A 21,575-nucleotide genomic window follows, 5' to 3' on the forward strand; every position below is an offset into this window, starting at 1 on the left:
CAGTGAAATGTCATGACACCCAGTGATTACGCACAATAAGCTCTGTAAGCTCTTAAAATACTAAAAATACTAAAATGTGCGCAATCGACAAGATGTGCTCGCGCAGGTGGTCGCAAGGGTTCTATAATTCTATAGTATAATTAATTGTCTGTGTTGTATTAAATATACATTTAAATCCTCCTACATGAAACTTACCTTAACTTACCTCCAGCACTTACCTCACAGAGTTGTAGTCTTGGCATGTCACATAGCCTAGCGGAGTCCATGCCTCAACGGATCAGAGCTGTTCTTGCTGGGTGTCTTACGTGGGCGTATGTCTGCAGCAGCGGGGAAGCAGACGGAGGATTTGGACGTGGTGGTGGTGGTGGTGGTGGTGGCGGCAGCGTGCGTGGACGGCATTTAACTTGCATCTCCGATGGCAGGGACGATGCACACGCCGCATCGGCTCGCCCAGACAGTGTGGTTTTATTTTATGTGTCGGTTATTTTCCGTCTGCTTACGGAACGAAACCGTGCGTACTGGGGACACGTTCCCCGTGACTCTCTTCCCGATCACCCACCTCTCCGTGCTCTATGCGCAGAAAAATAATCTTTACGAGTCGTGCCCCGTCCCCACACTGTTTTAAGTTGTGTTCGCACCCGCCCGGTCAACGATACGACAACGATAATATTGTGTATCGCGATATTTGGGCGGGACTGCATCACAATACAGCATTTTGGATATTGCCCAAGCCTTAAATCGAGGGGAAATGTTTTGCTCTTCATATAATTTTTTTTTTTAAATTTGCGTTTAATCGACCAGCAGCGTGCGGGAGTTTCTCAATCAAGGTGCTTGCTTTTTACTCCTCACTTCTCACATTCAGTGCCTTGTGTCTGTAAAAGTTTGAAGGCGTGCTGGGTGCCGGCTGCTTCGAAATACAATCCCAAAAAAATTGACGTACACTATATACCACAAGGAGAAACTTGTTGAAAGCAATGGCTGGTGCACGGCAGCCATAACCCCCTTTCCTGGCTTCCTCTCTGTACGCCAGGGCTCGGACGACTGCCTGGTGAAAATCTGGTCCTCCTTCGATGGTCGGCTGCATTCGACGCTGCGGGGTCACTCTGCAGAGATCACGGACCTGGCGGTCAGCTACGAGAACACGCTGATCGCGGCGGGAAGCTGCGACAAGTCCATCCGCGTGTGGTGCCTTCGTACCTGTGCCCCTGTGGCCGTGCTGCAGGGGCACGGTGGATCCATTACCTCCCTACAGGTGAAGGGCCGCTCCCCCCGAGGGAGAACACGATGTGGGATTCTTCATTTTTTGAAACCGCTCTAGTTCTGTACCTGTCTACATCCCATGAGTTTTGTCCCAGTACAGTATATGTGCACATATTTTGAGGATGTGGTTCTCAGCATGACCCTCTCCCACCCCCGGGGCCCTGCAAGACATTCCCGTGGGGGGTCCCCAGCAAAAATGATTACTAGTCAAACTTCAGCATTATTTGCAAGGTGTTAACACCGTTAGAGAATGTACTATAATGACTGTTTTGATCCTAGTTTCACTGTTATCTCCCTCAACGTGGTATAGACGTGGATGGAAGTTTTGACTAAATCTTATCAGACAATTAAAAGTCTTCTCGGATTGGGGTCCCTGAGATGAATCCAAACGGGGTCTGTGGCCTCATGCGTGTAAAATTGAGGGTCCTAGATGAGATGTGGAAAAAGGTTTGAGAATCACTGATCTAGACCACTGGTTCCCAGCTCTTTTTGTCCCCGTGGAGTCCGCCCTCCTCCTCTTTTACTTTTATGAAAAGCAATCATTGTCTTGATCAGGCCGACACTTGGCAGATCTCTAGTTTGTATTTGCATTTCTAAATTCTACAGTGTGAAAGGAAAATTATATTTAACCCTGTTCTCACGAAACCGCCGCCCCACTTTGGCGGCCTCGTTCTCTGAGAAAGCGCTCTACTGTTCTGATTCACAGCCATGTTAAAAAGTCAATGTTGCGTTTGAAATTTTGAGCATTGATTATTCAGGACTTCTAAGTCTTGTGACCAGGAAGCTGCCCAGATGTTGATTTTATTTTTTATTTTTTCCCAGTTCTCACCTTTTGCCAAGGGCTCAAAACGTTACATGCTCTCCACTGGAACTGATGCGACTGTCTGCTTCTGGCAGTGGGACGTCAATAACATCAACTTTAGGTGAGTTTCCCAGAACCTGACCGTGTGATAAGATCTCACATGTCCCAAAGTAAACATAAACAACGGGTGGGCGACGGGCTACCAACACAAATTAGTTTTCCGTGTTCCCATCGAACGCAGCATCCCTTCCTGCCGTCGCTCGACCCGATACAACCTTTGAGCGTTTTTCTAATCCACCTGAAGAGGCAGAGCGCGGGGCGGCGGCCTTTACCAACGACGCCTTGTGAAACATCCGCGCGTCCGCGTCTTCTCATGTAATACCAGAGAACATCTGTTTCTCTGCAGGGTATGGGATGTGAATAGAGCTCTAACGAATATTTTGATAGTGGAATAATATCGATTATTGAAAAACAAAGAACCGATAATGAATCGCACAATTACTCAGTGGCTGCTATTTTGCTATTACCTTTTAAATTAAGTTTGGGGTTGTTTAAGGCATGCACTAACTAACAATAAATACAATAGCAATGAATATGTAGTTCAAAAAATACGTCGTTTAATGATCTTTCTTGCTGATACAAAAGACAAATACAAATTCCAATATCCATTTTTCTGTCAAAATAAAAAAAAAACAAGGATAAGCAAAGTAGCATTGATTTAAGATAACAAAACGTCAGCATTTTCCATTAATCAAATAACTCAATAACAGTCCATCGAAATGAAAAAGGAAATAAACAAGAGGGCGACTTAGCTTTCCGAGTTTTCGACCTGGGAACGCAGCACCACTGCCTGCTGTAAATGGACTGCATTTTATAAAGAGCATTTCTAATATTGCGACGGCTCAAAGTGCTTTACAGTTCATGCCTCGCATTCACCCGTTCACACACGCATTCATACGTCAATGGCGGCGGAACCAGGAACCCTTTGATTACCGGACGACCCGCTCCGCCTCCTGAACCGCCATCACCATCGCCCCCCGTCTTGATCCGATATAAACTTTTCTAACCAGAGACGATCGTGTATGGCGTCATTCTCTTGGACGCATTTAAAAAAAATTAATAAAATCTAAAATGCTGAAATGAGTCACCAAATATACTTTGGCGGCCGTTAATATACTGTAGCTGGGCGGCCCGCCCATGTAAAGTCAATGTGTGGGATACACTTTTTGCACACTGTTAGAGCCAGCAAATGTATTTTTTGCGAACAAATTCTTAAAAGGCAAATGGAAAGGCATTGGAATAACACCAATTAATAGATAGTTCATTATAAACTGATAATTTTCTCTTGTTTATTTCATCTCTGTCCTACCACTGAGCATTACGGGCGTGGTTACCGAACTCTGAACTGCATTTTATGAGCGTTTAAAAACTCATTATTGTTGACAACACTGGTCATAATCGTGAGGACGGAAGGTTTGGTTTTGTTGCCCTCGGCTTTACGCGTTCTGCTAAGAACATTAGTATGAAGCTGCTTTCACACTTGCACTGCAACTCTGATATAAACGCAAATGTCCAAATCATTTGGACCGGACATTACCCAGAATTTACCCAGCCAACACCCTAGTACAAAGTCTGTGTAACGTCCAATTGAGCGGTATGTGTGAACAGAGCAGGTCATTGTCTGGATCATTCACAGCGAGCAGTGGGCGTGTCGCGTGTTGATGACGTCTCTATCATGTGGCAGTTATTTACCTTTGTGCAAATCTTTGTGCACAGACCATAGCTGCTCCTCCTCCTTTCTGCTTTCCTTTATATTCCTTTCCTCTCTTAAGTGTATATACGGGATAAGTCCAAATACATGTAGTATCAAAGCAAATAAAATCTCAACTACTGTTAAGTCTGTAGCCTCGTTCGCCATCTTGGCTGTGCTAAAACTCTGCAGCGTCATTGTGTCATGTCCTGCCTCCTGCACGCTCTACCCAGGCTTCCATCCTCGTCTAAAGCAAACTGAGTATTTCCAGGTAGTGAAAACGCATCAGACACGGACTATCTCTGATTGTGAGCTGCATGTGTGAAAGGGTAACTCCGGACAATGTCCAGACCTGATTATCCGGACATTGTCTGGCGTTCAGTGTGAAAGCAGCTTCAGATAACAATTCCTCACACCTGCACTGTCACATCTGCGCATCTCTGTAAATACTGTGTAATTACATTACATTACATTACATTTCACTGCATATATGTATGAAAGTATGTATATGTATGTGACAAATAAACCTCTTGAATCTTGTAATGACACTTATCTTGAATATGTTGATTTTCCTTGAAGCGATCGGCCACACAAGTTTACAGAGAGGCCGAGGCCGGGAGTTCAGACCGTGTGCTCCTCGTTCAGCCCAGGTACTGTGTGTGTGTGTGTGTGTGTGTGTGTGTGTGTGTGTGTGTGTGTGTGTGTGTGTGTGTTAAAAACCTTGTTTGTTTAATGATGTTTAAAACAACGGCAATGGATGTACAGTACAGTAGACCAGGTTGTATGACGTGGCTCAAGCATTCCAGTCCCAGTCTCCATTGGGAGGTTTTGAGCACCACAATATACCCAGGGAAAAAAAACAAACTGAGATTTGCTTTAACAAACTTGTCTTTTGTCTTCCATGTCCTTGAACAAATCGGGCGGTGGCCCAGGTGGCTCTGGGCCACTTTTGAGGCAGTTGTCATGGCAATAAATTATTTCAGCGGCATTGTCTTTTCCTGGTCAGATAACTGGGGATACAGCTTAGTGCCTAAATGGGCTCCTTGAGAATCCTTAGTGCAGTTTGATAACAGTGAAGTGATTTAAGCCGAGATCAACAGAAAATGGTTCCAAGCAAGTCCATGGCAATAACGCTCCCAATTTTGTTGTTAATTGCAGTTGCATAAAGAGAAGTATCTGCAAGTTTGCTCTGAAATTCAGCTAGAAGCATGGATGGATCACTTTCTATAGGATGTCTATGTGCACTGCTGTACTTGGGGTATTGGCTCCAGTGTTATAAGACTCATCTGAACATTTGGAGCCTCGCAAATGACTTGTTTTCTTTTCTTTTTTTGCAAATTTCTCTTTAAAGGCGGTATGTTCTTGGTAACGGGCAGTACCGATGATGTCATCAGAATTTATTATCTGGGATGCGGAAATCCAGAGAAGGTGTCCGAGCTCCACGATCACACGGTAAAGGGGTCAAACCACACGGCTTTGTAACGCAGTCTGTTTCAAACGACGGTGTTGGATGATGACAGAACGTGCAGTGTGACGGCGGCCATTAATGGTTCTCCACATTTTTTTCCATTCTTAGGACAAAGTCGACAGCATCCAGTTTTGTCACTCAGGAGAAAGGTAAGCATCTCCATTTTTTTGTAATCCACTTGGGTGGGCAGGGGTTCTGGAAGATTTTAATGTCCCAGACAAATGGGAGTTATTCTGGTCAGGCATCATCAAGGCATGTTGATTTAAGTTTATTTTTATTTTTTTATTATATATACATATTTTTTTTATTAAAAAGTAGGTTACTTTTACACATCTTTACTTTTATATATCATATTTCAAATACAAAACTTTTTTTTTTTTTTTTTTTTTATAAATATTTTGCTAAATAACAAGTGCAGAAGCCAAACTAACAAAAGCCAAACTATGGCTTTGCCGTTTGTTGTCAACGACACATCATCTTTCTCCTTCTCCGAGTTGCTTATTTTGATGCTGCCGTGTGTTTACAAGTGCAGCTCACCCACCAGGGAGGGGGCGGGGCTTCTTTCCATATCAACAAATCTAATTAGAGGTGAAAGGTCAGCTCGATCTCAAGTTGGGTCGTCCAAGTTGATTGGCTTTTCATTGCCACTTGCCTGATGCGTCTATAAATGAACAAATCTGCGGACGACATTCTCGAAAGGATCAGGTCAATTTCGACAGAGGGGAAATAAATATGGCGATAATTATCGTTTTTATCGCCCAGCACTAAATAACTGTGCCTGGTGATGTTCGCCCTCTTTTTTAGGTTTGTGAGTGGGAGTCGGGACGGAACGGCACGGATCTGGAGGCTCCATCAGCGGCAGCAGTGGAGGTGCCTCCTGCTCAACATGTCCGACAATCTTCCAGGGTAAGTTCTTGGCTTGACTGCAGAACACCTGAATGGACAATTATGTTTAGATTTTTTTTTTTTGTATATTTATATGTTTTGGATATTTTTTAGAGATTTATAGGCGCAATTTTTTTTCTGTTTTTTGTTTGATAATGATTCACAAGATGAGCATGACATATTAGTTCATTTGCATCGTAGACGAGTGAAAAAACGTGAGTGAAATCATGAGCTCGCCTTTTACTTGTACTGTCCTGTCACCAGTATTCAGATATTGAAGGTTGTTTTGGGGATTTCTTTTAGTCAGTCAGTTCCATGTAAAGTGGGTTGTAATACATCGATCAGCCACAACATTTAAACCACCATTGATATAATGTAACTCCCCCTCGTGCCGCCAAATCAGCTCTGACCCGTGGAGGCATGGACTCCACAAGACCTCTGAAGGTGTCCTGTGGTATCTGGCACCAAGACGTGAGCAGCAGATCCTTTAAGTCCTGGAAGTTGTGAGGCGGGGACCCCATGAATCGGGCTTATTGTTCCATCACATCCCACAGATGCTCCATTGGATTGAGATCTGGGGAATTTGGGGTTGAGGTCAACACCTTGAACTCATGTCATGTTCCTCAAATCATTCCTGAACATTTTTTGCGGGGTGGCAGGGAGCATTGTCCTGCTGAATGGGGCACTGCCATCAGGGAATACCGTTGCTATGAACTTGGTAGGTGCTACGTGTCAAAGTAACATCTACATGAATGCCAGCAGCCAAGATTTCCCAGCAGAACATTGCCCAGAGCATCACACTGCCTCCACCAGCTTGTCTTCTTCCCATAGTGCATCCTGGTGCTCTCTTCAATAGGTAAACAATGCACACACACCTGGCCATCCATATGATTAGAGCCTGACAGATATATCAGTCAAATTGGACTAAGCATTATAAATCCATCCATGTTTATTTGCACTCGTGTTTAGACATAGACACGCCTCTCCAAGCTGGAAGCGATGCTGCGTTCAAACTCTGAAAACGAATTTGTTTCGGAGGTGATGATGCATTTGATGGAACTTAGAGAAAAAAAAAATATATATATATCTTTTACATTTACCATCAAAAAGTTCTGTCTTTTTTTTTTTGTTTGCTTATAAGTTAAATGTTCTCAAATATAGAACCTTTAAAATCGATTTGAAAATTTTGCACTTTTTAAATTAAAATAACGGTCAAGACAGCGGTAAACGATTGGCTATGACTCTCCAAAATCGGGATCGGTATTGGACCTAAATATCTGGTATTGGTCGGGCTCTACACATGATGTAGAAGAAAACGAGATTCAGCAGACTAGGCCACCTTCCACCACTCCAGGGTCCAGTTCTGATGCTCACGTGCCAAGTTTAGGCACTTTGGCGGTGGACAGGTGTCAGCATGGACACTCTGACCGGTCTGCGGCTACGGAGCCTCATAAGCAGCAAGCTGTGACGCACTGTGTGTTCTGACACCTTTGTATCATAGCAGCATGAACTTTTTCAGCAATTTGTGCTACAGTAGCTCTTCTGTGGGATCGGACCAGACGGGCCAGACTTCGCTCCCCACGTGCATCAATGAACCTTGGACACCCATGACCCTGTCACTGGTTCGCTGGTTGTCCTTCCTTGGACCTCTTTTGGTAGGTACTAACCACTGCATACCAGAAACACCCAACAAGAGCTGCTGCTGCCATTGGAACGAGATGACCAATGTTACTCACTTCACCTGTCAGTGGTTTTAATGTTGTGGCTGATCTTTGTATATTGTGTATTGTCAAGCCTGTACACTGTACTGTTCTAAAAATGTTGTGAAATACCTTTTTTGCATTCCCAAATGTGAATCTTGCTCAGTGGCCCAATGCGTTACAAGAGAATATAAAGAGAATATACTGCATGAGCAATCAAAAACAATTTTTTATTTTTTTATTTTTATTTTTTGGTAATTTTTCCTGATATTGTATGGCTACGCAGTACTACATAGACCGCCCCTGTGCAGATTGGGGGTAACTTTCATCAAGGAAATACATGTGTTTGTCCATAAATTCTATGAATTCTTGAAGGTGAGAGAGGGTAGAGGTTGGGTTTGGCCCCCTATGGGGAGGGGGGGGAGCAGTGCTGCCCCGGGGGCCTGAAAGTAGCAGTTCCGTTCAACACGCTGCATTTCCCTCCCCTCAGGGCCGAGCACGTGACCGAAGAGGAACTCTATTTCAAACCCAAGGTCACCATGGTGGCGTGGGATCGCCACGACAACGCGGTCATCACGGCCGTCAACAACCATCTCCTCAAAGTGTGGAACTCCTACACGGGGCAGCTGCTACACGTCCTCAAAGTAAGAGTTGTAGCGCGCGTGAAACTGAGTCTACCTGCTGTGTAAATCCAAATAATCAACGCTTTGGGGGAAAAGGGGTTCGATTAAGCGGGTTGATGTTATTCTCGCGCGGCTTCACCTGTTGCAGGGCCACGAAGCGGAGGTGTTTGTACTGGAGCCGCACCCCTTTGACCCCAGGATCATTCTCTCAGCCGGCCACGACGGGAACGTCTTCATCTGGGACCTGCTGCTCGGCGTCAAGACGCAGCACTACTTCAACATGGTAAACTGACTGAGCACCCGAATATTAATATCTAAAGTCGTAGCGATGTCGGCAGGGCAGGGATTATATGAAGTAATTTTGTGGTTTGGAAAGGACATTTTTGCAGACCTTTCGCCCTGACGAGACGTTTCTGTACATTGCGTCCTCAAATGTTGAGTTTTTCCCTGAATTGGCCTCTTTCGCTTTGTGTAGTTTTTTTTTTTTTTTTTGTCTTTTTGACCCCTTTTCCACTTTCATTTACCGCCTCAATAATGTTCCCTGAACCCAAAACAGGGAATGCCGTTTGTTATTGAATATCGACCATTACAAACGTGAGGCCACTACCGCTACGCTAAGCAGATTCTCTAGAGTTGATAATAATAACAGTGATACTGAACATAGCCACCACGCTAATTAGTTTTCAGTTGGAACCTTTTTTCCATGGAGATTCGCTGACTCTCAATGTTGGTGACAGAAGTCGCTCAGGTGCAAAGAGGCAGAGAAAGTGTGAAGAAATGGGTTTTATTTTATGCTGAGTGGCTGTGCCAGTTGAGGTGCTCATGGGTCATCTTTTGCCAAGTTTTGCCTTTTTATAATTCTTTTTTTTTTTAACAAGAGCGCTGTGGAGCGGTACCTGTCCGTCTTCTTACATTTCATTTATGAAGTGGACGCTAATGGATTAAACCGGGGATGTCGAGCTCGTTTGAGGTCACAGGCATAAAATAACTGGAACTGAAACCACTGTGGTGCAGGATTACTTCTGATCCGCTCCGAGAGGAAGCGACATTTGTTGTTCCTCCAGAGCAAAGGGGACGACTGCGTCTCCTCCACCTCTACTCCAGAGGGGTCCGATGAGGGATTCCAGGGTTTTGTCAATGCCTATAATGGAAAAACATTGACACACACACACACAGTTTTGCTTGAAAGTTTGTTAACCCTCCAGACATGTTCACTGTTTTTGTAAAAAACATTAAAATAGCCTTATTAAACATAGATCCAAATCCCAATTTGTAAAGCACACCTTCCAAATCATGGACACACACACACACACACACACACAAACACACACACACACTTTCATTATTTAATTCAACAAGGGTGGTTTGTTTCACAAAAACTGAAAATTTTACATGTGCAAAAGTATGTGAACCCCTTTATTAGCAGCTTGTGGCTCCTCCTTTCGCAGCCATTACTTCCACCAGACGTCTTCTGTTACCACTAACCAGTCGCTTGCATCTGCTTATGGGGATTTTTGCCCACTCCTCCTTGCAGAACTCAGCCAGTTGAGAGAGGTTGGAGGGACATCTGGTATGTACCAACTTCTTCAGGTCTTGCCACAACGTTTCAGTTGGATTAAGGTCCGGACTTTGACTGGGCCAATCCAGAGTACGAATCCTTTTTCTCTGAAGCCATTCCTTTGTAGTTTTGCTGGAATGCTTTGGGTCATTGTCTTGTTGCATAATCCATTTTCGTCCCAGCTTCAACTCCCTGACTGATGACAGGAGATTCTGGTCAAGAATTTGTTGATACGCCTGAGAATACATGGTTCCTTGGATAATATGGAGTCGTCCAGGTCCAGAAGCAGAAATGCAGCCCCAGACCTTCACATTTCCACCACCATGCTTCACTGTTGGGAGGAGGTTCTTTTCTTCATATGCAGTGTTGGCTTTTCTCCAAACACGGTGGTTTTGATTGTGACCAAATAATTATATTTTGGACTCGTGTGTCCAGAGAATGGGCTCCCAGAAGGCCTCTGGTTTGTCCAAGGGCTCTCTGGCAAAGTTGAAACAGGCAGCTTTGTTCTTTTTTTGAGAGCAGAGGCTTCCTTCTAGCAACCCTCCCATGAATGTCATGGCTATTCAATTGTCGTCTGATTGCAGACGCTTGCACACTTGTCCCAGATGCTATCAGAGAGGTCTGCAACTCTCTAGAGGTGATGTGTGGGTTGGCCTTTACCTGATTTATTCTTTTTCTGTCGCTTCTGAGTTTTGATGGGCGTCCACTTCTAGGCAGAGTTGGTGTCATGTCGAAGGCCCGCCATTTGTAAATTATTTGTCTGACAGTGGATGGATGGAGCTGGAATCTTTTGGAGATGGTCTTATAGCCCTCCCCAGACTGACGGGCTGTCACTACCCTCTTCTTCATGTCCTCGGATATCTCCTTAGCTCTCGGCATTGTTGATTTGTATGGGACCACAGTGGTTTGGTTGGTTTCCTCTCTCTTTTGATTAGTGCAGGCCAAACCCTTTCCCAAGGATGTCTCATTTCATTGGTCTGCTTAAATGATTAATTAACCACCCAAATGTGTTTCACCTGAGTCTGTTACCTGCTTGACTTAACCAATGCACATACACTAATAATTTTTGGGCTACTTAAACAAGTCCCACTAAACAAGTACATGCAAATCTAAACTGCTCAAGGGACTCACTTGTTTTTATATATATATATATATATAGAAACGTTATGCAACATTAAAATTCTGACTGCATCACCGTCCTTGACAAGAAAGCCTCTGTAACGACGTCTGCAGAATTAGATGCTTCCTCTTTTCTGTGTTTTTAGGCTGTGAGATAAAGTATGCTGTTTTGTCTCTCTAATCGTGTGTGTGTGTGTGTGTGTGTGTGTGTGTGTGTGTGTGTGTGTGTGTGTGTGTGTGTGTGTGTGTGTGTGTGTGTGTGTGTGTGTGTGTGTGTGTGTGTGTGTGTGTGTGTCGTCCAGATCGAGGGCCAGGGTCACGGAGCGGTTTTCGACTGTAAATTCACCCCCGACGGCCAGCGTTTTGCGTGCACCGACTCCCACGGCCATCTGCTCGTCTTCGGCTTTGGCAGCTCCAAGCCTTACGAGAAGGCAAGGAAAAAGCGTACATTTTTGGGATCTACACGAATGACGTTTGTGGAGATGAACACTGTCGAGGGGGGGAACCATTTCAGGGTTTTAACTGAGCGGAAAGATTTGCCAGCGATCTCTATGTCATACATATATTTATACTCATACTCTCACCTCAGAATTAAACAGAGGGGATAATCAAGAAGACTAGACAGCTGACGTCTACTCCATGTAATGCATTCTGTCCCAAATATTATAATTATTTTTTTATTCAATTCTGCATTTTGGTCGACGGCCACAGCTCCCAGACCAGGTGTTCTTCCACACGGACTACCGGCCGCTGATCAGAGACGCAAACGGCTTCGTGCTGGACGAGCAGACCCAACAGGCGCCCCACCTAATGCCCCCGCCGTTCCTGGTGGACGTGGACGGGAACCCGCACCCGCCCAGGTAGGACGGACGGTCACCGCGGCTCTGTGCTCAAGATCGACCGACCGCCGATGAAACAAACGAGGCGTTTTTTTGTTCGCCAAAGTTACCGTCATTTGTGTCCCGTGTGTTATTTTGGTCGTACTTAACCGGAATTAAATGTCATCTTCCCGCCGCTCAGGTTTCAGCGTCTTGTCCCGGGGAGGGAGAACATCGCGGCCGAACACCTGGTGCCCCAGCTGGGATACGTGGCCACCAGTAAGGAGGGAAAAGGCTGAGATTTTGACTTTTTAACAGGAGCTTTTTGCTCATTTTGATGTGTTTTTTTTTTTTTATTATTTTTCACTATGTCTCTGTCTGTCTATCTATTTACCTATTTATTTCTTTATTACTTTATTTATTTATTAGAATTGTTCTGTTTCATAAATTAAGCAAACACAAGACTCCGCGCCTTACAAATAATGTGTCAGTGCCGAACACTGGCCTTTTTCTGTCCCTCCCGCCATTGTGACATAACGCTGCAACATTGCGACATCCAAATCGACCCGTCCGACCAACACTACATTTGGGGAAGGCGGCGTTGTAGCATCTTCTTCTACCCGCCTTGTTATGGTTTTTGAGGAAGCGGAATCTTTTCACACCGCTCCCATTTATAAACACCCCACGTCAGGTTCTGTCTTGGGTGCTTTTTGGGCGAATGTTTAACTCGCTGCATACAGTTGCAACTCAAGCATACACGCAGTGAGGGCGGGACTCATGGAGAAGGGGGTTTTAAAATCGGGGATTTTAGACCATCTACTTTGATAGGCTACGGGTAGGCGTAGCAGAGGATTCACACACGAAAGCACTTCAAGGCCTTGCATACTACATTGTAGTAGTATTACTATTTTACAGTTATTACACCAACAAAGTGCGTATTTCAGAATAGTCTGGAAAGCAAGCTAAATCAATAAAATAGTTTTTACCCCGATTCATTTTCTATATGTCCATATAGAAATATAGTCCATATGAGCTGAAATGGGATGTTTTATTATAAAATATATACACCGTTTTCCAAATTAAAAAAAAACTCAGACACTTGTGATAATTACTTTGCCAGGTGAGCCCAATTAAAGGAAACTACTTAAGAAGGACGTTCCACATTATTAAGCAGGCCAAAAAGTGTCAAATAGGACAAGGTATGAAAACATTAGATATTTCATGAAAACTTAAGGGTGATCATCGTACTGTGAAGAGATTTGTGGCTGATTCAGAGCACAGACGGGTGGGTGCAGATGAAGACAAAATAAGGAAGCTTTCTGCCAGACAAATTCATGGGATTAAGAGAGCAGCTGCTAAAATGCCATTACAAAGCAGCAAACAGGTATTTGAAGCTGCTGGTGCCTCTGGAGTCCTGAGAACTTCAAGGTGTAGGATCCTCCAGAGGCTTGCAGTTGTGCATAAACCTACTATTGGGCCCCTAAGCAATGCTCACAAGCAGAAACGGTTGCAATGGGCCCAGAAATACATGAAGACTCATTTTCAAACAGTCTTGTTTACTAATGAGTGGCTTGCAACCCTGGATGGTCCAGATGGAGTAGTGGATGGTTGGTGGATGGCCACCATGTCCCACCTCCTTGCTGCGACGTCAGCAAGGAGGGGGCGTAGTCATGTTTTGGGCCGGAATCATGGGGAGAGAGCTGGTAGGCCCCTTTAGGGTCCTTGAAGGTGTGAAAATGACCTCGGCAAAGTATATAGAGTTTCTGACTGACCACTTTCTTCCATGGCACAAAAAGAAGAACCGTGCCTTCTGTAGCAAAATCATCTTCATGCCTGACAATGCACCATCTCATGCTGCAAAAAATACCTCTGTGTCATTGGCTGCTATGAGCATAAAAGGAGAGAAACTCATGGTGCGGCCCCCATCCTCCCCTGACCTCAACCCTATAGAGAAACTTTGGAGCATCCTCAAGCAAAAGATCTATGAGGGTGGGGGCAGTTTGCATCAAAACAGCAGCTCTGGGAGGCTGTTCTGACATCCTGCAAAGAAATTCAAGCAGAAACTCTCCAAAAACTCACAAGTTCAATGGATGCAAGAATTGTGTAGGTCATATCAAAGAAGGGTCCTATGTTAACATGTAACTTGGCCTGTTAAGGTGTTATTGATTGAAATAGCTTTTGATTTCAGTAAATATGACCTCCTTCAAGATTCAAGAGGTTTATGCTGCAATTTCAACAAATGATCATTTTCAGTTCTTTACAACCTAAAAATTTTTTTGAAACTCTGTTGTGCATAATCATTTGGAACAGTGCATTTAGAGTTTTTTATTTTTGAAAAAAATACTGTTATCATTGTGAGGTTTGTTCAATAACATTCAAATTATACCCTAACGGTTGATGACTTGAAAATTATACTGACTGTCATTTGACAGTCATTTGCATCGACTATTTAGGAAAATCAGAGAAAAATATAATTTGCATAATAATTTTGAACACGGTGTACTGTCCAAATATCCACCAATATACTATATATCTGTTTGCAAAATGCCTCCAACCACTAATTTGCACTCGGTCACACATAAAATGTAGTAACTGGCTACAAACTGGAAACCAGCATCTGAGCAAATCTCCCAACACCACAACCATGCGTTCCCTCCCCCGCAGGCGATGGAGAGGTTGTGGAGCAGGTGATCAGTCAGCAGACGGCGGAGCACGAGGAGGCGGCGGTGCGGCGGCGCAGTGTTTTGGACGAGGCCATCCGAGACCTCCTGCAGCAGCAGGGCCTCCGGGGCCAGGCGGGGGCGCTAGCAGAGCCGGCGGCGGCGGCGCAGGGTGACGGAGCTGAGCCGGAACCGGTGGCGGCGGCGGTGGGCCAAGCTGCGGCTCAGGGCCCCGTCGCGGCACCGGCTCTGGTACCGGCGCCGAGCACACCGCGAAGAGGTAGAGCAGCGTCTTAATATCGTTCGTAGGCGTTTGTATCCGTCGTGGTTAGGAAGCGACGTAGTTGTAATCATCCGGTGCCTTGTCTTGTCAGTGTCTGTGAACGATCGTCCGGAGGTGCAGTCGCCGCCCAACGTGGGCCTGCGCCGCAGTGGGCAGGTGGAGGGCGTGCGGCAGATGCACCAGAACGCCCCGCGCAGCCAGATGGCCACCGAGCGAGACCTGCAGGCCTGGAGACACCGGGTGGTGGTGCCCGAACTCTCATCCAGCGGACACAGGTGAAGCACCACACCTCCAGCTGGGTTTATAGGGAATATTGGTCTTGTTTGGAACTGTGACATTCACTTTATTTGAATTGTTTTTTTTTTTATTATATATACCTTAATTAGATTAATTAAAGTGTACATTTTCAGTTGAATGGTACCACTACTGTTTTATCCGAACTATAAATGGGTTTATTTCTGAGCAAGGAAAAAATAGGCCAGTTCAGTAGGAGATCTAAAATATTCATATTAAATCATTAGTAAATGGGGACGTAACGGTCCATTGTTTTTCATTTAAACGCAAACGGATGCCGATTGTCCTCTACGGGGTGTCGCCAGTGACCTCATCATTTTGATTTTGAATTCTAATCTGATTTTGATCTTTGGATTCAATTGACTTCAACCAATCGTTGGTCACACGTTGAAATGACAAGTTTTGTATTTTCTGACTGCTAACTATTTACAATATCTTCTGTACATAGATAGGTCCAACTGGTCGTTCCAGTCCCACATGCATCTCATACCCGTCTTTTAATTCCATAACTCGTGCACCAGGGACCAGGAGGACTTCAGAGTCGCCAAAGGAGAGGAGGAGATGGCGTTCTACAGTGCCAAGAAGAGGCGGGTGGCCTACGGAAGTTGTCGGGTCAGTTTGCCGTGGCACCACCAACATGGACATGGATCCATTTGGGTTTATTTCTGGGTTAACCCAATTTATGACTTTTTGAGCATTCATAAATCAATTCAATTTTTTCAATGCTTTGTATACTGTAGATGTAATTTATTGTTTTATTTTTTTTTTTTTTTCTGCGTAAACTCAATTTTCTTTGGATATTTATATATTTATCTCCCAGGATGACTCGGATGAGGAGATTCCCTCCGTGAAGCGAGCCCAGGCCCGCAAGAAGCAGAGACACGAGGCGCTCTTTGGTTCCCAGAGCGGCGACGCGCTGGAATTCATCGACTTGTCGTGTGAAGAGGGAGAGGAGACGGCGACGTCCGAGGTACGGAGCGCTCCGCACGCCGGGGTGTCATCTGAGCATCAGCATCTGAGCATACAGTAGTTAAAGGAGAGGGTCAATGGTAGACATGCCTCATTTTTACCCTCCAACGCTTTTTCTTTTTCAATTTATTTGTTTTATCTATTCTGTTACATCTTTGATCAATTTTGGGACGTATTGAGATCCTGAACATCCTTTTGAACTCCTTCAGGACAACGACATGGACGGCAGCGAACTGAATTCATCCAATGATGAAGAATGGAACAGTGAGAGCCCAAGGTGCGAAACAAAATGATATTTTGTTACTAGAACAGTTGATTTGTGTCGCTGTGTTAATAGAATCATTTATGGTTTAATTGATTAAATGGTATAGTTTGACCTTGTGGCCCAAACAAAGACCCTCCCCGCCCCCCATTGAAAATCCCCTCTCCTCTCTGGTCGGACAGCAACGCCTCCAGCGACTACTCCGATTGGACGGCGGACGCCGGAATCAACCTGCAGCCCTCCACCCCCTTGTCATCACGGAAAAGGGCGCGGCGCCAGCTCAGCAGCTCGGAGGAGGAGGAGGAGGAGGAGAACGAGAATGAGGAGGAGGAAGAGGAGGAGGAGGAAGAGGAGAGGCTGCAGAGTGAGGAGAAACGACACAGCGAGGAGGAGCAGCCCAAGAAGAAGAAACACAAACAGAAAGCCAAGAAGGCGAAGAGCAAGACGCCCAGGGTTTGGATGTTTTTATTTATTTGTTTTTATTATTCTTCACGTCGATTATTTTGAAACCCGGCAGTGAATATTCATTTTGTGAGAGTCATTATTGTTTTGGTGACATTTCTTCACCCTCAAAAATGAACCGGGGGATTGTTCTCTTAATTTTCAAACAACAATATTTTCATCATCTATAATTGCAGGAATTCCTTATTTTAAGTGTGATTGATTGTGTCTCAATGGTTTAACTAATTGAATATTATGTGCAAACTTATGAATAAAAACAGATTTTAAGCCCGGTCATTTTTGACCTGACCATAAGCCTTCTAGGGTTGCCAAGTTGCCAATGCATTCTCTGGTTGAAAAATCACCCAAGTCATTGATTTAACTTGTCAGTGTCCTCACGGTGTTAATTGGGACCTCAGATCTCTTACCTCTTGAAATCAATGGGTGAATTGAATATGTTCCTAACTTGCACCCCCCCCCCCCTTTTTTTCTTATGCATTTAGCCACCCAAGGCCCGGCCATCCATCAACAGAGAGGTTTCCATGGAGTTCAGACCCTCCCTGTGGATCATTGATGTCATTCCTCGGAAGTCTCCCTTTGTTCCCCAAATGGGCGATGAGGTTTGTGATAGGGACAGAGGATTGGTATATTTAATTTACGTCTCCGTGACGGAAGCCTTCAATTAAATCTAAACAAATAGTAAATCTCTATGTTTATCACTTGGAAGTGGAGGGCTTTTAAGGAACTTGGCGTTAAATCAACTGGAACAATAACTCCGTTGTTCTCTGGGGGAGGGTGTGGTTGAGTGAAATAGTAGTACATGGACAACGCAGGCAGGACATGAGTGAGACCACATCCAGCTTGTCTCTTGTATGATCTCTATGTATGGGTTTATACCGAAGACACTGGACTTTATGCCCTTGAATCAAATATACATTTTCTAACAAACGGCACTTGTTTGCTAAAGAATTCTGGGACACGGCCACATGTTGTCTATGACTCGTGTTTCACACCAAGCAGGCTGTCCTGTACAAATAGAGCCCTGCCAACCTGCAGGCATTTTACGCAGGTACGAAATGCCTACGCATTAAATATATATAAAAACTAATTTAAGGACTGAAACCACTCAATCAATACAAAACAATTGGTACATTTAAGCCCTCCCTCTCCTCTTACTTAACATCTCTGATACGCAGCACACTGAGCGCTACTTTATTGTCCACAGAGGTGTAGTGCTTCATTGCCGAGGTAAAATGGGAAGTGGGAGAGTTAGATAAAAAAAAAAAAAGCACAAAAATAATGTAATGTTAACAGATCAGCGTTAGATTTATCTGATTCTATGCCGGTCAAATTTACACACCCATACTGCGCTCATGTACTGTACTTGTAAAGATGCTCCAATACTCAAACCCGATCCAACAAGTGTAACGGAGTTGCATAGTTGATGCTCAAAAAAAGAGCGAAAAAATAAAATGTCAGCAGTTTGGAGGTACTTCAAGGTAAACAAAGAAGATGAGATTAACGATATATTAACTGCCAACATTCAAACATTGTGCAGCCTGCGTAGCAGTCACAGTGGAGCTCCCACTGTGACTAAAAGTGTGACTCGTTTTTTTTGCAAGTCGGTTCTAGACAAGTCACTCAGTAAAACGAGTGACTTTGATTCACTTGGTTTAATGCACAGTGAGGGAAGGAGGACTTCCAGTGGTCCATTTGCAAAGAACCATATAAATATAATATAAATGTATATTTGTTCTTAAAGTGAAAGAGACATTAATTTTAAGTTTGAACTGGACATTTCCATGTTGTTTATAGTTATACTTAAAGTCAGTGGGAGTTACAGGTTGAATTATACTGAAACTTGCTGACAGTCCCATATTCTATTTTATTGGAACTCGCGTGAGTTTCATGTTCTATTATTGTTCCATAGTGAATAATGAACAATAATAAAATGTGTCAAAATCGGCAATCTCACTATTGTGGTAACTGAATATTGCAGCGGTAGTTTGTCTGTGCAGCTGTCCAAACACATGAGCATGGTCAGATCACGTGACGTATTTGTCATCGACGTACTGCAGATCGGAAATGGGAATCTGCAGGTCGGACTAAAAAAATAAAAAATAGGAATCGGTCAAGAAAATTGCAGTGACTGTATCTCTAGTTGGTTAAGATGTTCGGTGACTTTACGAGATGATGCATTTCAAGGGGTATATCCTCATGAGATGAATTAGTGTACTGTATGTAGTTATACGATGTGATGCGATGAGCCTCGTTACGATATGACTACGGTGAGAATAACTGATGGAGTCATTCAACTGCAGTAGCTCAAACGCCACAGAGCCTCCCTGTTACTATTGCGGACCTATAAATATTTTCCCCAGCTTGGCAGATCTGCAACTATAAATGGAAACACCCTCTAAGCTGAAAGTGACTATATGCTGATAAAAGGCCATGAAATTCAGATCAATAAACTGATCAACCAAATTCTATACGCTACTTGAATAAGCTATACAAATAAAAGCAGTGAACATGTGGAATCTGAAATATAATATGTCAAATTAGAAATTGCACATTGACATATCTACATATATATATATATATATAGGCTTTTGAGCTTTTGTTGAGTTTTTTTCGCCCCCTTTCTCTTTCTGATCCTATCTTCAATAGTTTGTTTGTTGTTCTTCAGGTGATCTACTTCCGCCAGGGCCACGAGGCCTATGTGGAGGCAGTGAGCCGAAGTGACCTGTACCCTATAAACCTAGAGAAGCAGCCGTGGAGGAAGATGGTGCTCCGGGTAAGAATGAACCAGAGGGAGGGGGCGGTGGAGGAAGCCAGATATCCAGTGTTTCAATATAGATTTGATTTGGGGGGGTTGAAAAAATCAAATCAACTAAATTGTTGTCTGCTTGGTCCCAGGACCAAGAGTTTGTGAAGATCACTGGGATCAGATATGAGGTTTGTCCTCCAACGCTGTGCTGCCTTAAACTCACACTGATTGACCACGGCACCGGCAAGATCACGGACAAGTCTTTCTCTGTCAAGTAAGCACAAGGTCTTTCTCCTTGTGGGAATGTTCTACTGCATTTTGATGAAATATGGTTTGGCTCTTAAATTAAATACCTGGTGTTCGGCGAGTAATAAAATAACTGTTGGCGTGGAACATGGCTCATCTTAAGACACAAATTCAAGTGGTTATGTCTCTGGTATAAAATAACCCCTGGTCAAATACCACCTAACTTTCAAATGACACAAATTAGAATATTGCACAGGGCGATAAGTAAGTGGTTCTGCTTTTGTTCCGCTCCTCCTCCAGGTATCACGACATGCCAGACGTGATAGATTTCCTGGTGCTGAGGCAGAATTATGACGAGGCTCTGCGGCGAAACTGGCAACCAAGTGAGTTGTTGTAACGAAGCAGGAAATGGTCTCATCAGTATAGCCTGCAAACCTCATGGCAGGCTGTTCTGCAGTTACAACACTTATAATTACATTTAACCGTACTGCAATTATAACTGAATGCTATTATAATATTATGGCTCCTATAGTTGCATTTGCATAATCAGCACTGCCCCCATCCATGAGGCAATCTATACATTTAAATTTATCAAATAAAGATAAAACTTGGAGAAACTTTTCATTTCTACAGCTGCTTAAACTCAAATACCGTGGGCTAAATTAAAATATTTTTTTGTATTGCTCCTCAGGCTGATAACGTTATTTGTTTTTAACTGTCACAAGGAAATCTGTTTTATTTTATTTTTTAACATAGGATAAGATAAAGGTACTTGATTCATCCCCAAAGGGAAATTCCAGCAATGACATACATGACAAAACAAACATAATTTACCAAAACAGATAGTTTTTTAATCAATTACTACACACACACACACACATATATATATATATATATATATATATATATATATATATATATATATATATATATATATAAAATAAAATAAAATAAAATAGAATTCAACTTAGTGAAAGGTAAAGCCAAAAAGTGGAAGTTAAAGTTGGTTAAGTTTTTTGGGGACTTTTTGATTGTGCTCTGGAGTACAATAGACAAATATACTGGTGTCCCATTTACTTTAGCTTTACAAGGTGCCATTTGTCCCCGTCCCCTAAATGTTTGCATGTTTCCTTCATAGATGATCAGTTCCGCTCCGTTATAGATGACGCCTGGTGGTTTGGGACCATCGTCTGCCAGGAACCGTATCAGCCAGAGTATCCCGACAGTCACTTCCAGTGTTTTCAAGTCAGGTGGGAAAAGGCGCTTTCGTAGTCCGTTCTGATGTCAATGCCGGTTTACATTTACATTTACATTACATTTAGTCATTTAGCAGACGCTTTTATCCAAAGCGACTTACAATTGTTCAAAGACCGACGGACGCAGCCATCAGGAGCAATTAGGGGTTAAGTGTCTTGCTCAAGGACACTACAGCATGCTAGCAGGAGGAGCCTGGGATCGAACCAGCAACCTTTGGATCACTAGACCACCAGCTCTACCTCCTGAGCTACCATCCCCAGTTCCAAAACTGCATTATACTTGGATCATTTTTCTTTGTGTTTTGGTAAAGGTTGTGTGTTTATAGTTAAAGTATTATAATAGAAGTTGTACAGTAATAATAGTGATCTTGTTTGAAAAAACCTGCATCCATTTGTTTGTAATTTTTAAAGCCA

At 43.6% G+C, this 21,575-nt stretch overlaps 1 protein-coding gene across 1 annotated transcript in view; it reads left to right on the forward strand.

Annotated features, from left to right (window-relative positions):
- Window positions 1-21,575, forward strand: part of brwd1 (bromodomain and WD repeat domain containing 1) — a 34,315-nt gene that overhangs the window by 3,607 nt on the left and 9,133 nt on the right. The window contains exons 8-29 of the mRNA XM_080006578.1: window positions 1,031-1,252; window positions 2,083-2,183; window positions 4,392-4,462; window positions 5,164-5,264; window positions 5,389-5,429; window positions 6,085-6,186; window positions 8,356-8,509; window positions 8,637-8,771; window positions 11,468-11,596; window positions 11,877-12,025; window positions 12,186-12,262; window positions 14,648-14,923; window positions 15,018-15,201; window positions 15,742-15,832; window positions 16,041-16,190; window positions 16,399-16,466; window positions 16,634-16,904; window positions 17,396-17,512; window positions 19,579-19,686; window positions 19,809-19,933; window positions 20,206-20,288; window positions 21,044-21,155. Of these exons, the coding sequence (XP_079862704.1) occupies window positions 1,031-1,252; window positions 2,083-2,183; window positions 4,392-4,462; window positions 5,164-5,264; window positions 5,389-5,429; window positions 6,085-6,186; window positions 8,356-8,509; window positions 8,637-8,771; window positions 11,468-11,596; window positions 11,877-12,025; window positions 12,186-12,262; window positions 14,648-14,923; window positions 15,018-15,201; window positions 15,742-15,832; window positions 16,041-16,190; window positions 16,399-16,466; window positions 16,634-16,904; window positions 17,396-17,512; window positions 19,579-19,686; window positions 19,809-19,933; window positions 20,206-20,288; window positions 21,044-21,155 (2,867 nt within the window). The remainder of the gene's footprint in view (window positions 1-1,030; window positions 1,253-2,082; window positions 2,184-4,391; window positions 4,463-5,163; window positions 5,265-5,388; window positions 5,430-6,084; window positions 6,187-8,355; window positions 8,510-8,636; window positions 8,772-11,467; window positions 11,597-11,876; window positions 12,026-12,185; window positions 12,263-14,647; window positions 14,924-15,017; window positions 15,202-15,741; window positions 15,833-16,040; window positions 16,191-16,398; window positions 16,467-16,633; window positions 16,905-17,395; window positions 17,513-19,578; window positions 19,687-19,808; window positions 19,934-20,205; window positions 20,289-21,043; window positions 21,156-21,575) is intronic.

This window comes from Zeus faber (assembly GCF_960531495.2).
Source record: "Zeus faber genome assembly, chromosome: 9".
NCBI lineage: Eukaryota > Metazoa > Chordata > Actinopteri > Zeiformes > Zeidae > Zeus > Zeus faber.